The sequence below is a fragment of the Artemia sp. Qi Xiang Cuo genome, chromosome 14, assembly GCF_049724085.1.
Source record: "Artemia sp. Qi Xiang Cuo chromosome 14, ASM4972408v1, whole genome shotgun sequence".
NCBI classification, from domain to species: domain Eukaryota; kingdom Metazoa; phylum Arthropoda; class Branchiopoda; order Anostraca; family Artemiidae; genus Artemia; species Artemia sp. Qi Xiang Cuo.
The window spans coordinates 51812326-51829703 of NC_142807.1; the positions used below are offsets into that span (position 1 = coordinate 51812326).

General features: G+C 33.6%; 1 protein-coding gene across 9 annotated transcripts in view; it reads right to left on the reverse strand.

Annotated features, from left to right (window-relative positions):
- PMCA (plasma membrane calcium-transporting ATPase 3) overlaps positions 1–17378 on the reverse strand; it is a 282389-nt gene that overhangs the window by 124081 nt on the left and 140930 nt on the right. For all 9 annotated transcript variants that reach the window (XM_089100636.1, XM_089100641.1, XM_089100642.1 and 6 more), the window contains one exon: positions 14034–14169. In XM_089100636.1, coding sequence (XP_088956762.1) covers positions 14034–14169 — 136 coding nt within the window. The remainder of the gene's footprint in view (positions 1–14033; positions 14170–17378) is intronic.

A 17378-nucleotide genomic window follows, 5' to 3' on the forward strand; every position in this document is an offset into this window, starting at 1 on the left:
AAGATTTTTGTTTTTCGACAAAAAAAAAACTTCTGTGGAGAAGCTGGAATTTTCTGCAGCTTGCAGTTAGTTTTTTCTTGTTAAGAAGATAGTTTTTGTTTAGTTCTATGATAAAATACCACGCTTTTATGAATTAAAGATATTAAAATGGGCTCTCTTGTGGGGAAACGAGGTTTCTCGTAAATGTGAGTTCATAGGATAATTTTTTCGGTGTCAAAATATCAAAAGGCCCTAGCAGGTCGAATTCCGGTTCGAAGGAGTCCTCATTCACCGGATCCGTTGCCAACTGTGGCCTGTAGGCGTGGCTGATAAAAAAAACTTTGATGAGCATTAAGTGGCTATATTTGGTTTTTGGAAAACAGAGAAGGGGTGATCGGATTGAGCTGAAATTTTGAGGATAAGCTCCCAGGCCCTAGGAAAGCTTATCCTCTAAATTTCAACCCGATCAGACGACGTTAAAGGGGGGCTGTGGTGGGAGGGTCGAAACTTCCGGTACACTTTCCCCGATGAAGATAAAGTCGGAGGGGGGTGAAATTTTGCATGTTTCTTAGTTTGAGCTTAGGCTACAAAATGCGATCACCGCCGTCTGTCTGCGACCGCTAGGACCGGAAATCACTTAACATTGTGGTGGGTCGCCTCTTTAAAGAGGCACAAGTGTGCCTCCTTGAAAGTGAACAGATTATCTATCAACATTTTTTTTTTCAGATTTCGAGAAATTTACCAATTATGCAACTGGATAATGAGTTTATTTCGAGTTTTAATTTTGCGCACATTTTTTTTCCCGAATTGATAATTTCACTTGAAAAGCAAAATTTGTTTTTATTTGATGTTTGTAGGCTTTCCTTTTTCAATCGTGTGCCTTATCTTGTTGAGGAAACCAAAGAACCTTCAAAATCTTGTCTTTCATTTTTATTTCATCTTCTATTGAAGACAGCCATTGAATATGCTATGTCAATAATATTGAATTTGAAACTAATATTGAAAATAAAATCATCGAATGATACCATCCACTATGAATGAAGAGAATTCCAATTATTTTGAACATTATTAAAAAAAAAAAAAAAGAATAATTATGTGATCTAGTCAGTGAACTGAAGTGACCAGCTAAAACTAATGATTAAAAAGATTAAAGTGAAAATAATAAAATGTGATTAAAAGAAAAAAGAGTGATTAAAAAGAAATAGTGATTTAAAACTAATGATTAAAAAGATTAAAGTGAAAATAATAATATGTGATTAAAAGAAAAAAGAGTGATTAAAAAGAAATAGTGATTTAAAACTAATGATTAAAAAGATTAAAGTGAAAATAATAATATGTGATTAAAAGAAAAAAGGAACGATTCTAAAAGAAAATGTACTGCAAATGTCATTAGCTTTTCTGTCTTGAACCTTGAATAGTGGGAGAAGGACACATTTGATAACTTTACAATACCCATAATTAAATTGTAGATGATAATTTAAATACTGAAGTTTTGAAAGAAAATTATCCGCAACAAGTACAAAAAATAGCGATTGATGTTTTTAAATTCATTAGTTCAAACAACCAAACTATCGATGGTCGATTGATCGATCTTCGATGCTTTTCAGAACTAGCTTCTTCGGGATCAATTGTAGTTTAGAATATATAAGACTACGCCAAGGTCTTGCCCACTTTGACAAACTGTTTACATTATGCGTGAAAAATTGTTTGCATGAGATGGCACGCACCACAAATGGCGGAAGTATGACATATGCGGTGCAAAGAAGGCGTGGCGAAAGTGCACCGATTTTTGTGGAACAAAAAAAAACTCCGAGCTGCACATCAGGAAATGGAGTGGGTAGGTCCCGGGAGTACACTTGCACTTCGGTAGGGGTTAACTTGAGAAAAAAAATGTGAAAAGGAGGTAAAATTCATGCAAAATGGAATAGATTGTGGGATAGCCAGCAAAAATGATGAGTTGTTTGGGAATAAGGGTCCTGTCCTGCATGTCTGCCGGGTTAGAGTACCATTTAAATTAATCTCTTAGTATGAATACTTTTTCTCCTATCCACTAGAAATGTTTTGGGGTATCTGGTTTTGACCCTTATTTTGACCCGGTAAATGTTTGGGTACAACTAATTGTTTTGGGTACCAGACTTACTAATCATATATCATACAGTAAGCTATATGAAAAATATGGTTCAACTCCGCTTTTTAGGGCTATAATAAGAGAAAGGTTGAGATGGGAAGAACACGTTCTGCGGATGAAGGATGACATATTTCCAGACAGTCCTTGTAGGCCAACTGTCTTTTTTATTAACACACATGTATTTTTCCTATGTAAGAATAAACGAAGAAGAAGTAGACATATTGGTAAGTAAAAAACAAATTCGTAATTCTAAGTGAAAAACAAACACTAATCAATCGAAAGTGTCTACACACATTTTCTAGGGGGGGGGGGCGATTTTCAAAACAGTGGTACAACAGAAAAAGTCAAACTATTCAAATATTAAAAAATCGATTTATGTATGTTTAACCTTTCAGTAGGAGGGAAGAACTTTTCCCTTGGCATATCTTGTAAGACATTCAAAATCCAGTTTTTACAGGTTTTTCTTCAAAGAATTGCTCTAAACTCGCTCAGAAACTGTAAACATTCAAGTCTGTAAATTCTCTCTCATTTTTTTATCAGGTCTTCCTACAGTCTTACTAGTTCTTAGGATTTTGATTGGATTAGGACTAGGACGTCTTTATCGATTTTCTCTTTAAAGGTTTTTTTCTGTGGAGGAATTTTATAAAAGAATATGCTTTTGCTACAACTTTTGGTTATATTTAGATTAAAAATTATGACCATGTCTGCAAGGAATTAGTCAATTATAATTACAAAGCAATAACAAATATCATAGAACACACGCAAAACAACGAAAAATAATAAAAACAACAAATACACAAAAGGACAAGTACGAGATCTTTCGTTTCACTTACGGGAAAAGGATAAAACGAATATTTATTCATCTTCCTTAAATTAGTTCATCTTAAATTAAATCAACTTCCTCAATTTCTTTTTCCTTGTTAAAAGGATAAGATAAAATTTATTGCCAAAATATATCAAGCTCTAAAGAGCCGATTTCGCTTCTTATATCGAGCCAAAAAAAAAAGCTAAAAAATCGACTAACGTTGAAAACTAAGTAAAAGAAATCTAGTACATAAAAATGGTCACTAAAAATCAAAACCAATCAGTGAAATATAACATATAAAATAAATAATATAAAATCAATATAAAATAAATACAATATATAAATATAAAATAAAATATAAATAAATATAAAATAATTATAAAATATAAAATAAATAAAATAATAAAAATAAATCCAAAATCAATAAAATAAACATTCCAAAAACAATACCAAAAAGTGAAAGAGGTGGCAGATAGATTAATAGATAGATAATACTTTACTGATATACGGCTATCACAAGGTACAAAAAAGCCGAATTCGTGTTTCAAGTCAAATAGAGTTAAAACCAAAACAAACATACTCACCATGCAAGTCAAAAATCTAATAATAAGAGAAATAATTCGAAACAATTGATAGCTAGAAAAAAAGGCTCGTGTCAAAAAACTAAAATATAAATATACATCTTTTTTTCAGCAGATAAAGAAAGATTGAAGTAAAAAAAAAAACAAATAATTGTATATAAAAAAGGCATAAGCAAGAAGATAAGGGATGTAGACAAAAGGGCCAAACTGTGTAATAAATTAGGGTACTATCCCATTATGTGGGCCTCTCTAAAAAGTCAAGTTTGGTCAATGCTAATGAAATAAAATAAAATAGGATAAATATATAATAGTTTAGAAACAAATTAGGGCTATATTTTTGCACATTAGGGGGGGGGGTAGGGGGTAAAGCATGGCATATATTAAATACGTAACCTAACCTAACCTAGGTACCCCCCCCCCCTAAACCCCAAAAAACCACAGTTTAATTGTATACGCAATGAAAACCTTGCTAACATTGCCTGCTCTATAATAGTTAAGACGTCAAAACGGGTTTTATCATTGCCTACTCTATAGTGATTAACCCGAGAGGCCCGTATAACGGGAGAGTGCCTAAATTAGCGGTTTTTATGGCGTAAACGATTTAATGATTCTCTTTGCTTGTGTATGTGCTTTTTTTTTGCTTTTTTTCTTTTTGCTATGGCTTTGATAACAAAGGTACATACAGATATTCATTTATAGAAGATATTCCTTTGGGCCTCTCACCTCCTTTAAACAGCTCTATTTCTCTACAATTTCCCAAAATTAAAAAAACTGTCCTTTTTTGTTTTTAGTTTAGGCCTACTCTCGATTCCATACAAAAAAAAAGTAAATAAATTAAAATAAAAAAAATAAATAAAATGGCGTATATGCCTGAGCCCCTGGAAAGTGTATTTTTTGCCAAATTTTGTTAAATTTCCGACGGGTAAACCAGAGAGTAGTAGCCCGTACCCAGCATGCAAGTTTACGTTTCGAATAATATGTTAGAAATCATCCAACCTTGAATAAATTAGATTAGCACAAATTTATATTTTTAAAAGAAAGTTTCAAATGAGAAAGGATTTAGAAGGTAGAGGGCTCACAATAAAAAACAATTAATTTTTTATTTCTCTTGCTATAATAAATTTACAGCCTCAGTTAAGTGTGTGTGTCCCTTATGTACTATTTATTTATCACAGGCATTAGTTTCTCCCATTTCGTTTTTTTTTTTTTTTCTTATCTGTTTCCTTAGGACAGAATCTTACAATGCGTTGGATAACACTAAATCAGATATAGACGAATAGACTCTAAGGCCTACTGCGGCATTTGCACTTTACTGAAAACGGATTGTATTTAATAATTTTTTCTTTCGTACTTAAAATTTTGAACTGATGAGCTTTCAGCAATTGATATCATTATATATCAAATATTAAGTTTAATTTTATTAGTTCATTCCAAATACTATTTAAGACATATAGTTTTCGACAAAACGCAAAACGCAGTAGGCTTTAGTTTAGACTTTTAGAGTTAGGGGAAGGGGAGGGGGCAGGAGCTAAACTCTTGTCTGTAGCAATTTTGTTCGTTTTAAGTTTGATTTGAATGCTCAATCTAAATTTTACTCGTTTTAAGATTTATTTATTCATCTATATTAGTACCTGTTGTATGTTTGTTGGCTATGATTGTATATTTAATTTTTATTCGTTTTGGGTTTCAGTTATTCTATAATAGTAAATTCCGATCGTTTTGAGTATTAATTATTATAGGAATTTATTTCTGCCGGTCTTAAGCTTAATATGGCTCTACTTTTCTTTGAAAAACCTTGAAAAACGCGTGTATTTCAAGGAACAGTTATCTACTCTTGTATATTCTAACAGCATTTGTCATAGTTTCCTTTACCACACGGAAGATGGAGGGGGAGAGGTTTCTGCAGGGATCTCTCCCAAGTTCTCTCCTTTATTTTCTAAAATTTTATTTACTAACCAGCTATGACTATAAATAAGACAAATAGCTAGTTTCCTTCACTTTTGTGTTGTATTTTGAATTGATAAATTCGTTAATTCATCTTGCTGACGCGCCGTTTGTTTCCCTAAGTTCCCTAGGGCTTCATTTGCTCAGCTTTGATAAGAGTCTTGATGTAATCAGAGAAAAAAACTTCATACCATTGGGACCACTATTGAGACAGTTGATTTTTCAGCCTCCTTGAAATTTATTGACAGTAAATAACAATAGTTAGTATCGTGTTTGACTTCATTTGATTAGTAATCAACAGTTGGCTTTGAACTATTTATCCGTGGATTTCCAAAAACAATTATATTATTTTTGAAAGAAACAACATTTTGTGACGACAGTCGTTCTAATGAAACGAAGTATCAAGGGGCACCAATTTCCGAAAATAAGGGGGGAGAGTAATATGAATTTTTTAAGATCCAAGGCGTCAATTGAGTTGTTTTTTCGATACTTTAAATGGAAACAAAATAGATGTTTTTTTCAAAATCTGTGGGGGGGGGGGGATTGCCCCCTATCTTTCTTCAAATTGGTGCCCAAGGAGATATGATATTTTTACAGTGTGAATTTGATCCAGTTTCTAATTTCATGAGGTTAAAGTGACCAGAAACCGCAAAGAAAGGAACTGACAGTATACAATAAGATTTAGACCATATCTGCGCACAGAGCAGGGAGATAGGAGACTTTTTGTCAAGACCCCTTGTAAAATAGAAAGTTTCTTCTAAAAATAGTTTTCTAGTTCTGATCTCCCCCCCCCTCTCAATAAAAATATTCTGATTTCTCTTTACTTAAGGGTCGGTGTGACTTTGAATTTGAATTAAAATGGTAATTAGTGAAAATATTTCGATTCCCTCAAACGCACAAAAATAATCAATTCATAAGAAAAATGGACATTTTTTTTGTGAATGGAAATGGACACAATTTTTTTGTGAGAAAAGGAGACATCTTTTTTATATGTGGCCTAGCTGTAAAAGGCAAATTATAACCAGAATCCCAAAATTATGTTTTCTGTTTCAAATTGGATTCTTGACCGATGTTTCTATGCAAAGGAAACCATTGATTTATGTTTAGCCTTTGGAAGCTTTGTTCTGTGAATGATAATGAAAATGACAATTTCCATTTTCTCCCGCTTTAAGGTCTTAAAAAGTCTATGCTAAGAAATGAGAAAAAGGTGTACACATAACGGGATTATGGCAAATTTGCGGGGTTACCATATTTTTAACTCATAGCCATATTCTCGGAAGCGAAGTTTACTTATAGTGCCCTATAATTGTTTTGTTAAAGATCTTAGACCACTGACAAAAAATTCTAACTTACGCTTGAAAACATCTCGAATGCCCATTGAGCATTCGAGTACCCGCGTCGGGAACTCGTATTCTATACCAAGAAAATATTCTACACGAATTTATTCTATATGAATTAAATATTCTATATGAATAGATGCTATATGAACAAAATATTCTATATGAGTAAATTTTGTATGTCATATTGTTGGTGCTGCACTCTAACATCGTAACTGATACAAGAAAACGTAGAACAACGAGAAAAAGTGACGAAATTCACAGCCAGTGAAAATAAAGAAGATGAAAGCAAACATCTTAGCCGAAAATTCAGCTCAGCCGTCCTCAGTACAAAAGGAAGAAAATAAAATGTCTCCTGTTTTATATTTTGCCTTTGATATTCTCTCTTTATTTTGTTTCGTCAACTTTTGAATGAACTGTTTATTTCAAAACGGCCAGTCATAATCTTAAATGGCCGAATTTGCATTTTCGCCAAATAAATATAAAGATTAGAAATAACACGGTCTAAATACTGTCACACTGTATGCTCTTCAGCCTAATATTCATTGTTAATTGTATTCATTGTTAATACTGTCACCACTACCAGCATGGGAAAAAAAGCAGGAGGACAAAAGAAAACATGGCTTGCCACAGTCAAGGCTGACCTAGTGCCTATTGGGGGTTTCCAAAAATTTGGGCGACGCTGGGATCGTCACTGGCTTGAAATTATGGAGCCTGCCACCCTGGAGCGAAGACTCAGGAAAGAAACATGCCGTCGTCTGCCGGGCACCACGATGAGCCTGTACGCGGCTTGAACGTGCAACAAGTACAAGTAAGTAGCGCTAAGGGTGGATTAAAAAAATAAAAATATAGACAAGTAAGGCTATTGTCCGGCATAATCATCGGGACGATTGACGCAATTCGGCTGTGGAAATACAAAAGGCGTTATGTGACATATCAGTCAAAATGACTTATATATCGATTCTAGTAAAATTAGGCACGCCTGATCGATTGATTTAATCAGAAAGCACATATCCCCTTTCGTTCTTGATATGTTCTCCATTTCGTAATCCACTCTCAACACAGTATTATCAAATTTCAACCGGTTTTGCAGACCAAAAAGTGTTAAGTGAACGACTTCCACAGCCACGAAGATTGTCACAAAAGGCCCACCATGAGATGGCCAGATAGGCACGATTGAAGCAAGAGAAAAATATGGAGGGATATTTTCCAAAACAGTTTTTTGTTTCTCCTGAACATTTTTGAAAATGTCACATGTCAAATATCATACGCTTTTCGTATTTCCACAGCCGAACTGCCATCTCATGCTCTTCTGAAAAAGGTGTCACCGCCAATGACTTGAAATAAGTGGTGACAGTTTCATTGAACTACTTATCAGTTTAGGATTGCTGCCTCCCAGCCCGCTTTTTAAATTCAGGGAAAATATCAAAGTCACTATCACTAAGTCGGGACCATATAGTGGGTGTTCGAAACTTCCCATTTAGATTGCTCTGGGATGCTTGTTCACATACATGACATACGCCTCAATCATCAAGCTGATTATGCAGAGAATTAACCTTGATTGTACATTACTTTTATAAAAAAAAAAAAAATGCATTTTCTATATTCACCAGTCTTTACGTTATAGCCAATTGGAGATTGAACGACCCTCGTATTTCTTCAAAAAAGTTTATCGGCTATGCTATAGAAAGTGCAATATTATGTTTGACATTTCAAAGGGAGACAAACAGGGCCGTGTTCAAAGGAAAGAGGTTAACTAGTTTGACCCCCTTCCCCCGAAATTTTCGTCCGACTCGTATAAAAATAATACAGACACTTGTAAACGATTTTTTTTTGTAGCCCCCCCCCCACCATCCGAACCAAATCCTGGATACAACCCTGGGGACAGACTATAAAGTTTTAAATCCCGAATCTCAACATTAAGAACATTATTTATATATATATATATATATATATATATATATATATATATATATATATATATATATATATATATATATATATATATATATATATATATATATATATATTATATATATATATATATATATATATATATATATATATATATATATATATATATATATATATATATATATATAGCAGTTATTATTGTAAGGAAGCCTATTTAACTTTTAATTATATTGTTTTTATGGCAACGCCCACTTTTAAGTTAATTAGGTTAAATTTGTCGGTTACATCATCCTGTTTTGATGCACTGCTGGAATTTCTGGATCTTTTTCCTTGGAAAACTGATTCTTAGCTAGCCTTCGGATTTTTCTGAGGAATTTATTGATTGACGACTTTCTCTACTGATAAATTGTCTTTACGTGGAATCGATATAAAAGATGGTTAAAATAAGCATATTTGAGGATTCTTTTATTTCTTAGCGTTAGGCCCATTATGAGTGATATGGCGTTAGTTCTTCACCCATTTTCATCATTTTAAAACCTATTCATAGCTAATCTCCTGATTTTTTGAAGAATTTATTGATTGACTATCTCGACTGATAAATTGTCTTCAAGTTGAATCACGATTTAAAGATAGTTCTATTTACCAGATTTTTAGATTCCGTCATATCGCATTTTGTGGCGTAAGACACATTATGAATGTGATGAGCCGCTATTCCTTTACTCAATTATTACCTGAGGTGTCGCTAGCCCTTTACCAAATTGTTACCCAATGTGCCGATAGTCCTTTACCCAACTTTTATCTGATGTGCCCCAAGTCCTTTATACAATTTAATCACAATTTAATCTTTATGGTTTCATGTGCATGTTGAACCTTAGTTTGAAGGAATCAACATTATGGTTTTGATAGAATGAGTCCCCTAAGTAGACCGTTCCAGGCTTGATGTGCAGGACTGGACAAAGGTCATCGCCTGAAAGCAGTTTTGCCGAATCTGTTTTTTGTTTTTTTCAATAACCAGAGAAAAACGATTTTGAAAATTTGGATATTTGTATCTTAGAATTGGCTACAGCTAAAGCATTGATTTTCTAACCATGTAACGAACTTTCGTTCACCAAATCAGCAATTTCGGCAAAACGAACCATGCTGTATGTGATTCGGCAAACCCGCTTTAAAGAATACGCGATTCGGAAAGAACTGTTAAAATAAAGGCAGTTAGAGATGTCTTACAACAATGTCAATTAGACCTTTCGAAAGAGGATTCTTTTTTTTTATACAAGATAGCGTTTGTAACCCAGTTTCGACAAAACAAAAATATTTTCGGCAAAACCGCTTTCAGGCGACCAGGTGTTTTTCCAAAACTTTTTGCCGTCTTACACATTTGTTTTGTTGGCTTAACAAACGGTGACATAAGGAAATCAAACTGTTCAGAAGGAGGCAAGGATACGTATCAAACAGTTCGTGGTAACGAACTGTAAGTAAGGAGCGACCCGGCTCAATAGTAACCGAAACTCTAAAAAACGGATTTTTTTTTACCAATAGATACATCAAAAGAATCAAATGTTTATGCTGATTTCAAATATACAAGTTTCATCAAGTTTAGTTATACCCATCAAAAGTTACGCACCTGAGAAAATTTAGCTGATTTTAGAAAAAAGGGGGAAAGACACCCTAAAAGTTATAGAACCTTAATGAAAATCACACCATCATATTCAGCGTTTCAGAGAACCCTACTGTAGAGTTTTCAAGCATCTATATACAAAAATGTGGAATTTTGCATTTTTTGCCAGAAGAAAGATCACGGATGCGTGTTTATTTGTTGTTGTTTTTTTCCAGGGGTGATCGTATCGACCCAGTGGTCCTAGAATATCGTGGGAGGGCTCATTTGAACGGAAATTAAAAGTTCTAGTGCTCTTTATAAGTGACCAAAAAAATGGAGGGCAACTAGGCCCCCTCCCACCCTCATTTTTTTCCCAAAGTCACCCGACCAAAATTTTGAGATAGCCATTTTGTTCAGCATGGTCGAAAATATGATAAAAATGTCTTTTAGGATGACTTAATCCCCCGAAGTCCCCGGGGGGAGCGCTGGAAGTTATGAACTTTACTCAATGTTAACATATAGTATTGGTAATTGGGAAGTATACAGACGTTTTCAGGGGTGACTTTTTCTGGTAGGTGGGGGGGGGGGGTGGTGGATCGGGGGTTATATGGGAGGATCTTTCCATGAAGGAAGTTTTCATGGGGGAAGTGACATTGCTATGAAGGGGGCACCGGATTTCCCAGCATTATTAAAGAAAAGGATCAGAAATTAAATTTTAAAAAAACAACAAGTTTTTCCACTGATTTCCACTGATCAACTGATTGTGATTAAGGGGTCATTTTTAAAGAATTGGAAAAAAATTCGAACTTTAGCTTAAAGAGCAAGGTATTAACTAGGGGGCGAACCCCCTAATATACCTGTTAAAAATTTATGAATATAGAAGTTCTTTACGTAAGTTAATTCCTAAGTTACGTATATTTATTACTAATAAAAACATTCGTAAATAAAATCAAACAAGTTTCGAGAAAGCCATTTAACCAAATAAAAATAACATTAGTGTGAAAATCTTTTCTCAATGATTCTTGAACGATGAGCCGATATCAAAACCTGCCCTAATTCCAAAACGTTTAAAAATTAAATAAAAAAAAATAAGTTTTTTTAACTGAAAGTAAGGAACGACGTTAAAACTTAAAACGAACAGAAATTATTCCGTATATGAAGGGGGCTGTCCCCTCCTCAAGGCCTCGCTCTTTACGCTAAAGTTTGACTTTGTCTCACAACTTTATTTTTTAAAACAGTAAAAAAAACTTTAGCTTAAAGTGCGAGGCGTTGAGGAGGGGACAGCCCGCTTCATATACAGAATAATTTCTGTTCGTTTTAAGTTTTAACGTCGTTCCTTACTTTCAGTTAAAAAAAAACTTGTTTTTATTTTATTTAATTTGCGAAAAAGAGCCATGGACATCGCACTAACCCTTGGCTTTAGCCAGTTAGTCTTGGCTTTAAGTAATTCTTTAAGCAGTTGCGATAAAAAGTTATTAGCTGGTTATTGAAGATGTCAAAACCTAGCCTATTGCCGCGTTAATGAGTGGAAACACAGTTTCATACAGAGAGAATCTTAGAGGGACGGAGCGTTCAGAGAATTTTTCGCATAGGGTATATGGGAATTCTCCGTGCTTTTGTAAAACCAAAAAGATTCCATTTAAGGCGGTAGCTTTCCCGGCAGGGATTTTCGGACAGGTGTTAGGGGAGAGAAAATTCAATTCATTGATAATTTAACATCCTTTTTAAGCGACATATGACCTTTCTATTCAAGAACGAGTTCGGTTGACTCCTTGATATTTATTACAAGAAAAGAAAGGAGATTTTACAAATGAGCTAAGCTCTCAGATTTATGTGTATGTTATCCAATTAGCAGGACAGTGTTAATTTTGTGATGATTTATTTGGACAAATCCATGAAATCAGGTCATTAATACAGTCGCGATGACACATCTTCTTGGAACTAAAATCTGTCAGCTATTCTTAAACAATTCAATTGGTATGCCTTCTTCCCGTAACCAGAGATGTAAACACGTAGTACCTTTGTTAAAACAACCTGACTCAATGTTTGTTTTTTTGTTTCATTCCCCAATTTAATTACTTTTCGACGAGCTCCCGCTTGTTATTTTATGGTCTAAACAAAATGTAACGGCGGTTATGAGAATGCGTTTTCTAATCTGTTTTTTTATGGAGCTATCCACAAATTTTCCATCTGTAGTAGGCTACACTTTTACAACACTCTAAGGAAGAATTAGTTTATGCTTCAATTTTTCGAAGCTTTAAAGTTGTAAGAAAAGGAGAAGGAAAGGAGGATTTAAAATTATTTGCTACTTATCTAAGGAGCTGTCAACTTGCCAATTCAAATAAATTTGGAAAATATAGAAAAACGCTACAGGATAATTCTGGGGGGGGGGGGAATTCAGGATCTTCCCCAGAAGGAAAAATTAAGTGGAAATATAGATTTTTTATTCTTTATAGATTCTTAATTTTTTACAAAGAATTACAATTTTTAGCTTTATTCAAATTGGCTTATCCTGTTCAGTATCACATGGCTAAAGCTGTTTATCATATTGGGAATTTATCCATGTAATTAAGGCATTTCTTGTATATATATATATACGTATATATATATACAAGGCCGTATCTAGGGGGGGGGGGTTACCCGGTTTGAACCCCCCCCCCGAAATTTTTGACCGATTCGAAAATAAGTCGAAAATTAGTAAAACCTAGGTAAAAATCAGTAAAATTAGTCGAAAACTGAGTCAAAAATTAGTAAACCCCCCCCCCCCCAAAAGTCAAAAATTATTAAAACCCCCCCCCCTGAACAAAAATCCTGGATACGGCCCTGTATATATATATATAAAAACTGGAGTTTAACGACGAAAGGGCAACCATTGATTAGTACTTTTTGTTTTTATTTTGTCCTGACGACTTTTATTCGTATTGTTTACTCTTTATTTACTTCTGTGCACTGAGAACTGTCAAGCGGAAGTCTCGACCGAATTTCTACGTATTTATCCTTGCTTTTTTCATTGGCTTTTTGTCTTCACAATTATTTTTGTTTATTTTGTCATGCATATCAAATGTGGTCTTAGAAAGTCTTTATCCTTCAATAAAAAAGTATTTGCATCATGGTAACTATTTTTTGTTCTGGGCTGATTATGGTATCTATTTCCATCAAGCTTACCTATGTACATTCTAGATTGGCTATAACACAAGCTCTCTTGAAACTCTTAACGCATATTTCATGAATTTTGAAGTCTTGACAGGGAAGGTAAATGCCTCACCCGAATGTCCATATTCTGTATTCCTCCTTTTGTATGGGTGATTTGTATGGGTGATATTCCTCCTTTTGTATGGGTGATTTGTATGGGTGATATTCCTCCTTTTGTATGGGTGATTTGTATGGGTGATATTCCTCCTTTTGTATGGGTGATTTGTATGGGTGATATTCCTCCTTTTGTATGGGTGATTTGTATGGGTGATATTCCTCCTTTTGTATGGGTGATATTCTGTATTCCTCCTTTTGATCAGAAAAGGGGAAAGGATCGTATACCTGAGACAAACAGGAGTAATAAGTAAGGGAGAGGGAAGGGGAAAATCCTCCCCAATGACCATAGGTTTTGATTTTTTGGGTTTCTTCAATAAAATGTTTTTAAAAAAGCAACGAAATAGCTTTTGTACCCCCCCCCCCTCTTCTCCCCCAAAAAAATACTGGATACGACCCTGTCTTTAGTTATTATCTTATAAGCACGTCCGATATGTCAACTTACCAGACAGCATAAGGACATCAGATCCTTCACCCTTCTTGACATGGTCTGATTCCCCCGTTAGCGATGATTCATCCACTTTCAAGTCGTTGGATTGAATAATAATCCCATCTGCCTGAAGCAAATCTCCATACTTGACCTATAAAATAGTTCAAGTTTTACAAAATTTTATAAACGTATTAAGTTGCTTGGGCTGCTAAACGATTGCCTTACCTAACTTTAGTTCAACTAATTTAACTTTTCATTTAAGTAAGCAGATCTCAAGATTTGACCTGTAAAACAGTAAGTTGTAAGCCTAGAAGCCACGTTCTAAGATGATTGGTTGATTCAATTTCAGTTTAATTTAATTTATTTAGTTATGTATTTAATTAATTAAGCAATTCACAATAATTTCCATACAAAACCTTTGAAGTTTCACAAAAGTTGAAAACCCACAAGTGGCTTAGGCCCATCTCAGGACGACTGTTTTATTTAGAGTTTAATTTAATTAATTATTTAGCTATTTAATTAATCAAGCAAATCTCCATACTTCACCCATAAACTGTAGAAGTTTAGCAAAAGATGTAAAAAATATAAGTTGCTTAGGGCAGAGTTTCTCAAATTATTTGGAGCAACCCTCCGAGGGGTGGGGGCGAAGGCTTTATAGGGGGGGGGGGGCAAGCATCTTTTTTTAATCGATAATATGATGGTAGGACAGACAAAAATTTGTGAAATGTGCGTAATAATAATCGCGTCCTGTATAGTGTGTACGGTTCGGTACACTTATACATCACATACAGGCAGCAACAATCAACACAAGCCATTATCTATACGAGGTTTGTTGTTTTATCGATAAACCAAAATTATTTTTATGAGGGTGGCGAACGTCTTAGCTGAAGCAGGGGGAGTGGCCTGAAAAGTTTAAGGACCTCTGGCCTTGAAAGCACCCAATAACAACTGCTTAATTCGATATAGTTTAATTTAGTTAATTATTTAACTATTTAATTAAGTCAATCTCCATGCTTAACCCGTAAAACAGTTGAATTTTACCACAAGATACAAACCTAAAAGTTGTTTAGGCCATATTCTTTAACAACTGCTTTATCTATTTTAGTTCAATTAATTAATTATTCAATTAATCGAGCAAATCTTTATACTTCATCAATAAACTACTGACATTTTACAGAACTTGTTAACCTTTGATTTTCTTAGAATGTATCTCGCAACAATTACTTTAATTTAAAAAACTAAATTCTTATAAAGAAAGAAAAACGAGCAAAAATGGGGTTTTTATAGGCCAAATGAAAATACTGAAAAAACACAACAAAGCGAATATTTAATTAGTTTAATTATCACCTAAATTTTTTCGCATGCTGATCAAAGGTCTGCGTTGCGCAGGTACCGATCTCCTTATTCAATGCCTTCGGCCGGGAGTACTTAATTAATTAAGCAAATCTCCATACTTGACCTTTATAACAGTTGAAGTTTAACACAAGTTTTAAGCTTATAAGCTGTTTAGGCAACATTCTGTAGCGATTGCTTTATCTAATTTAGTTTATTAATTAAATATTTAATTGATCATGCCAACCTCCATACTTCATCTACAAAAGGTTGAAGCTTCACAAAGGTTGAAAAGGGCTTAAGTTGCTTACAAGTGTCTTAGGGCACATCCAAATACAACTGTTTTATTTCATTTAGTTTAACTTAGCAATTATTTAAGAGTTTAATTAATTAAGGAAATATCCAACCTCGACCTATAAAACAATCAAGGTTCAACAAAAGTTATAAATGTATAACTTTCTTCGGTCATGTTCTGCAACGAAATCTTTATCTAATTTTCGTTCAACTGATTAATTATTTAATTATTCAAGAAAACCTCAATACTTCACTTCTAAAATTACTGAAGTCTGCTGAGGGAATGTCCCATAACAACAGCTTTATTTAATTTAGCTTAATTTAATTATTTAACTACAAAACTAAGCAATCTCCATACTTGACCTACAAAGTTGATGAATTTTAATAGAAGTTATAAACCTTTCAGTTGCTTAAGTTATGCTCCATAACGACAGGTTTATTTAATTTAAGTTCAATTTAATCAATTATTTAATTAATTATGGCGTTCGCTTAGGTGTACTATAACGATTGCTCTATAAAATTTTAGTGATTGTTGCTACCTAGAGATTGTTGCTACCCTCATTACATCATAATGTTCCTATTTCACATACACAAATTACTTACTGTAATTAAATACTAATAACAGTTAAAAAAAAAAAAATTAATATAAAGCACTCATGTATCATATCAGTCTGGCTATTTTTTTTAATTCAATGGCGTTGCATTTTATTTCGGGTTCGATGACAAAAAAGGAAGTCAAACTAATTTTTTAATTATAAATTAAGAATTTTATATGTGAAGCACTCAGAGGCCGATATTTTATTTTTTAGCAGTTATCTTTGTTCTTCTTTAATACTCACTTAAAAACTTGTGTTTTAATTATTATACTGATGTATGAATATATATATATATATATATATATATATATATATATATATATATATATATATATATATATATATATATATATATATATATTATATATATATATATATATATATATATATATATATATATATATATATATATATATATATATATATATATATATATATATATATATATATATATATATATATATATATATATTTAAAGTACGGGGAGCCCGGCGGCTTCACCGCCAGGCCCCGGCACTCGGCACGCGGCAGGCTTCTATATATATAGATTCTCACTGTCACTTATCATCTACACACAGACCATTTGACAGCTTCAGAATGCCGTAGCGTCCAAATAAATATCAAGTAGAAAGTAGTGCTTTAGTATAATTACATTTTTTTTATTGGACCTTTAACTTTCGCCTCGGCTTGTCTTTTGTTGCGATAAACCTCCCGTTAGCAAACCATCATATCTTTTAATTGTTAAGGTGGTGGGACAAAAAGTTTTCTTTATCCCAACAATTCATTAGTTCCAGGCTTTTGGCCTTACATGGTATGTAGGATACCCGAAGCTACTTCGTTTTCTTTCGATTGCACAGGCTGTGTGATTCGAACTTCTTCTTTTGCCTCTGCTTCTCTTTTTTCGCCATGTAAGAAGTGTCGCCGAGCCTTTGTTTCTCTTAATTGTTCAGTTTCAGGGGATGTGACAAGAACATTTTTTTCTTCTAGCGATATTTGCAGCCCATTCTTCTTATTTTCAGAGACAAAGTATTCACCGAGGTCCTAACCTTGATAAAAATACAAAACCCAATTAACGTCAATCTTATTAAGTTTTTTTTCTTTGTTACACATCGTCAAGTATTTCATCATTATTAAATAC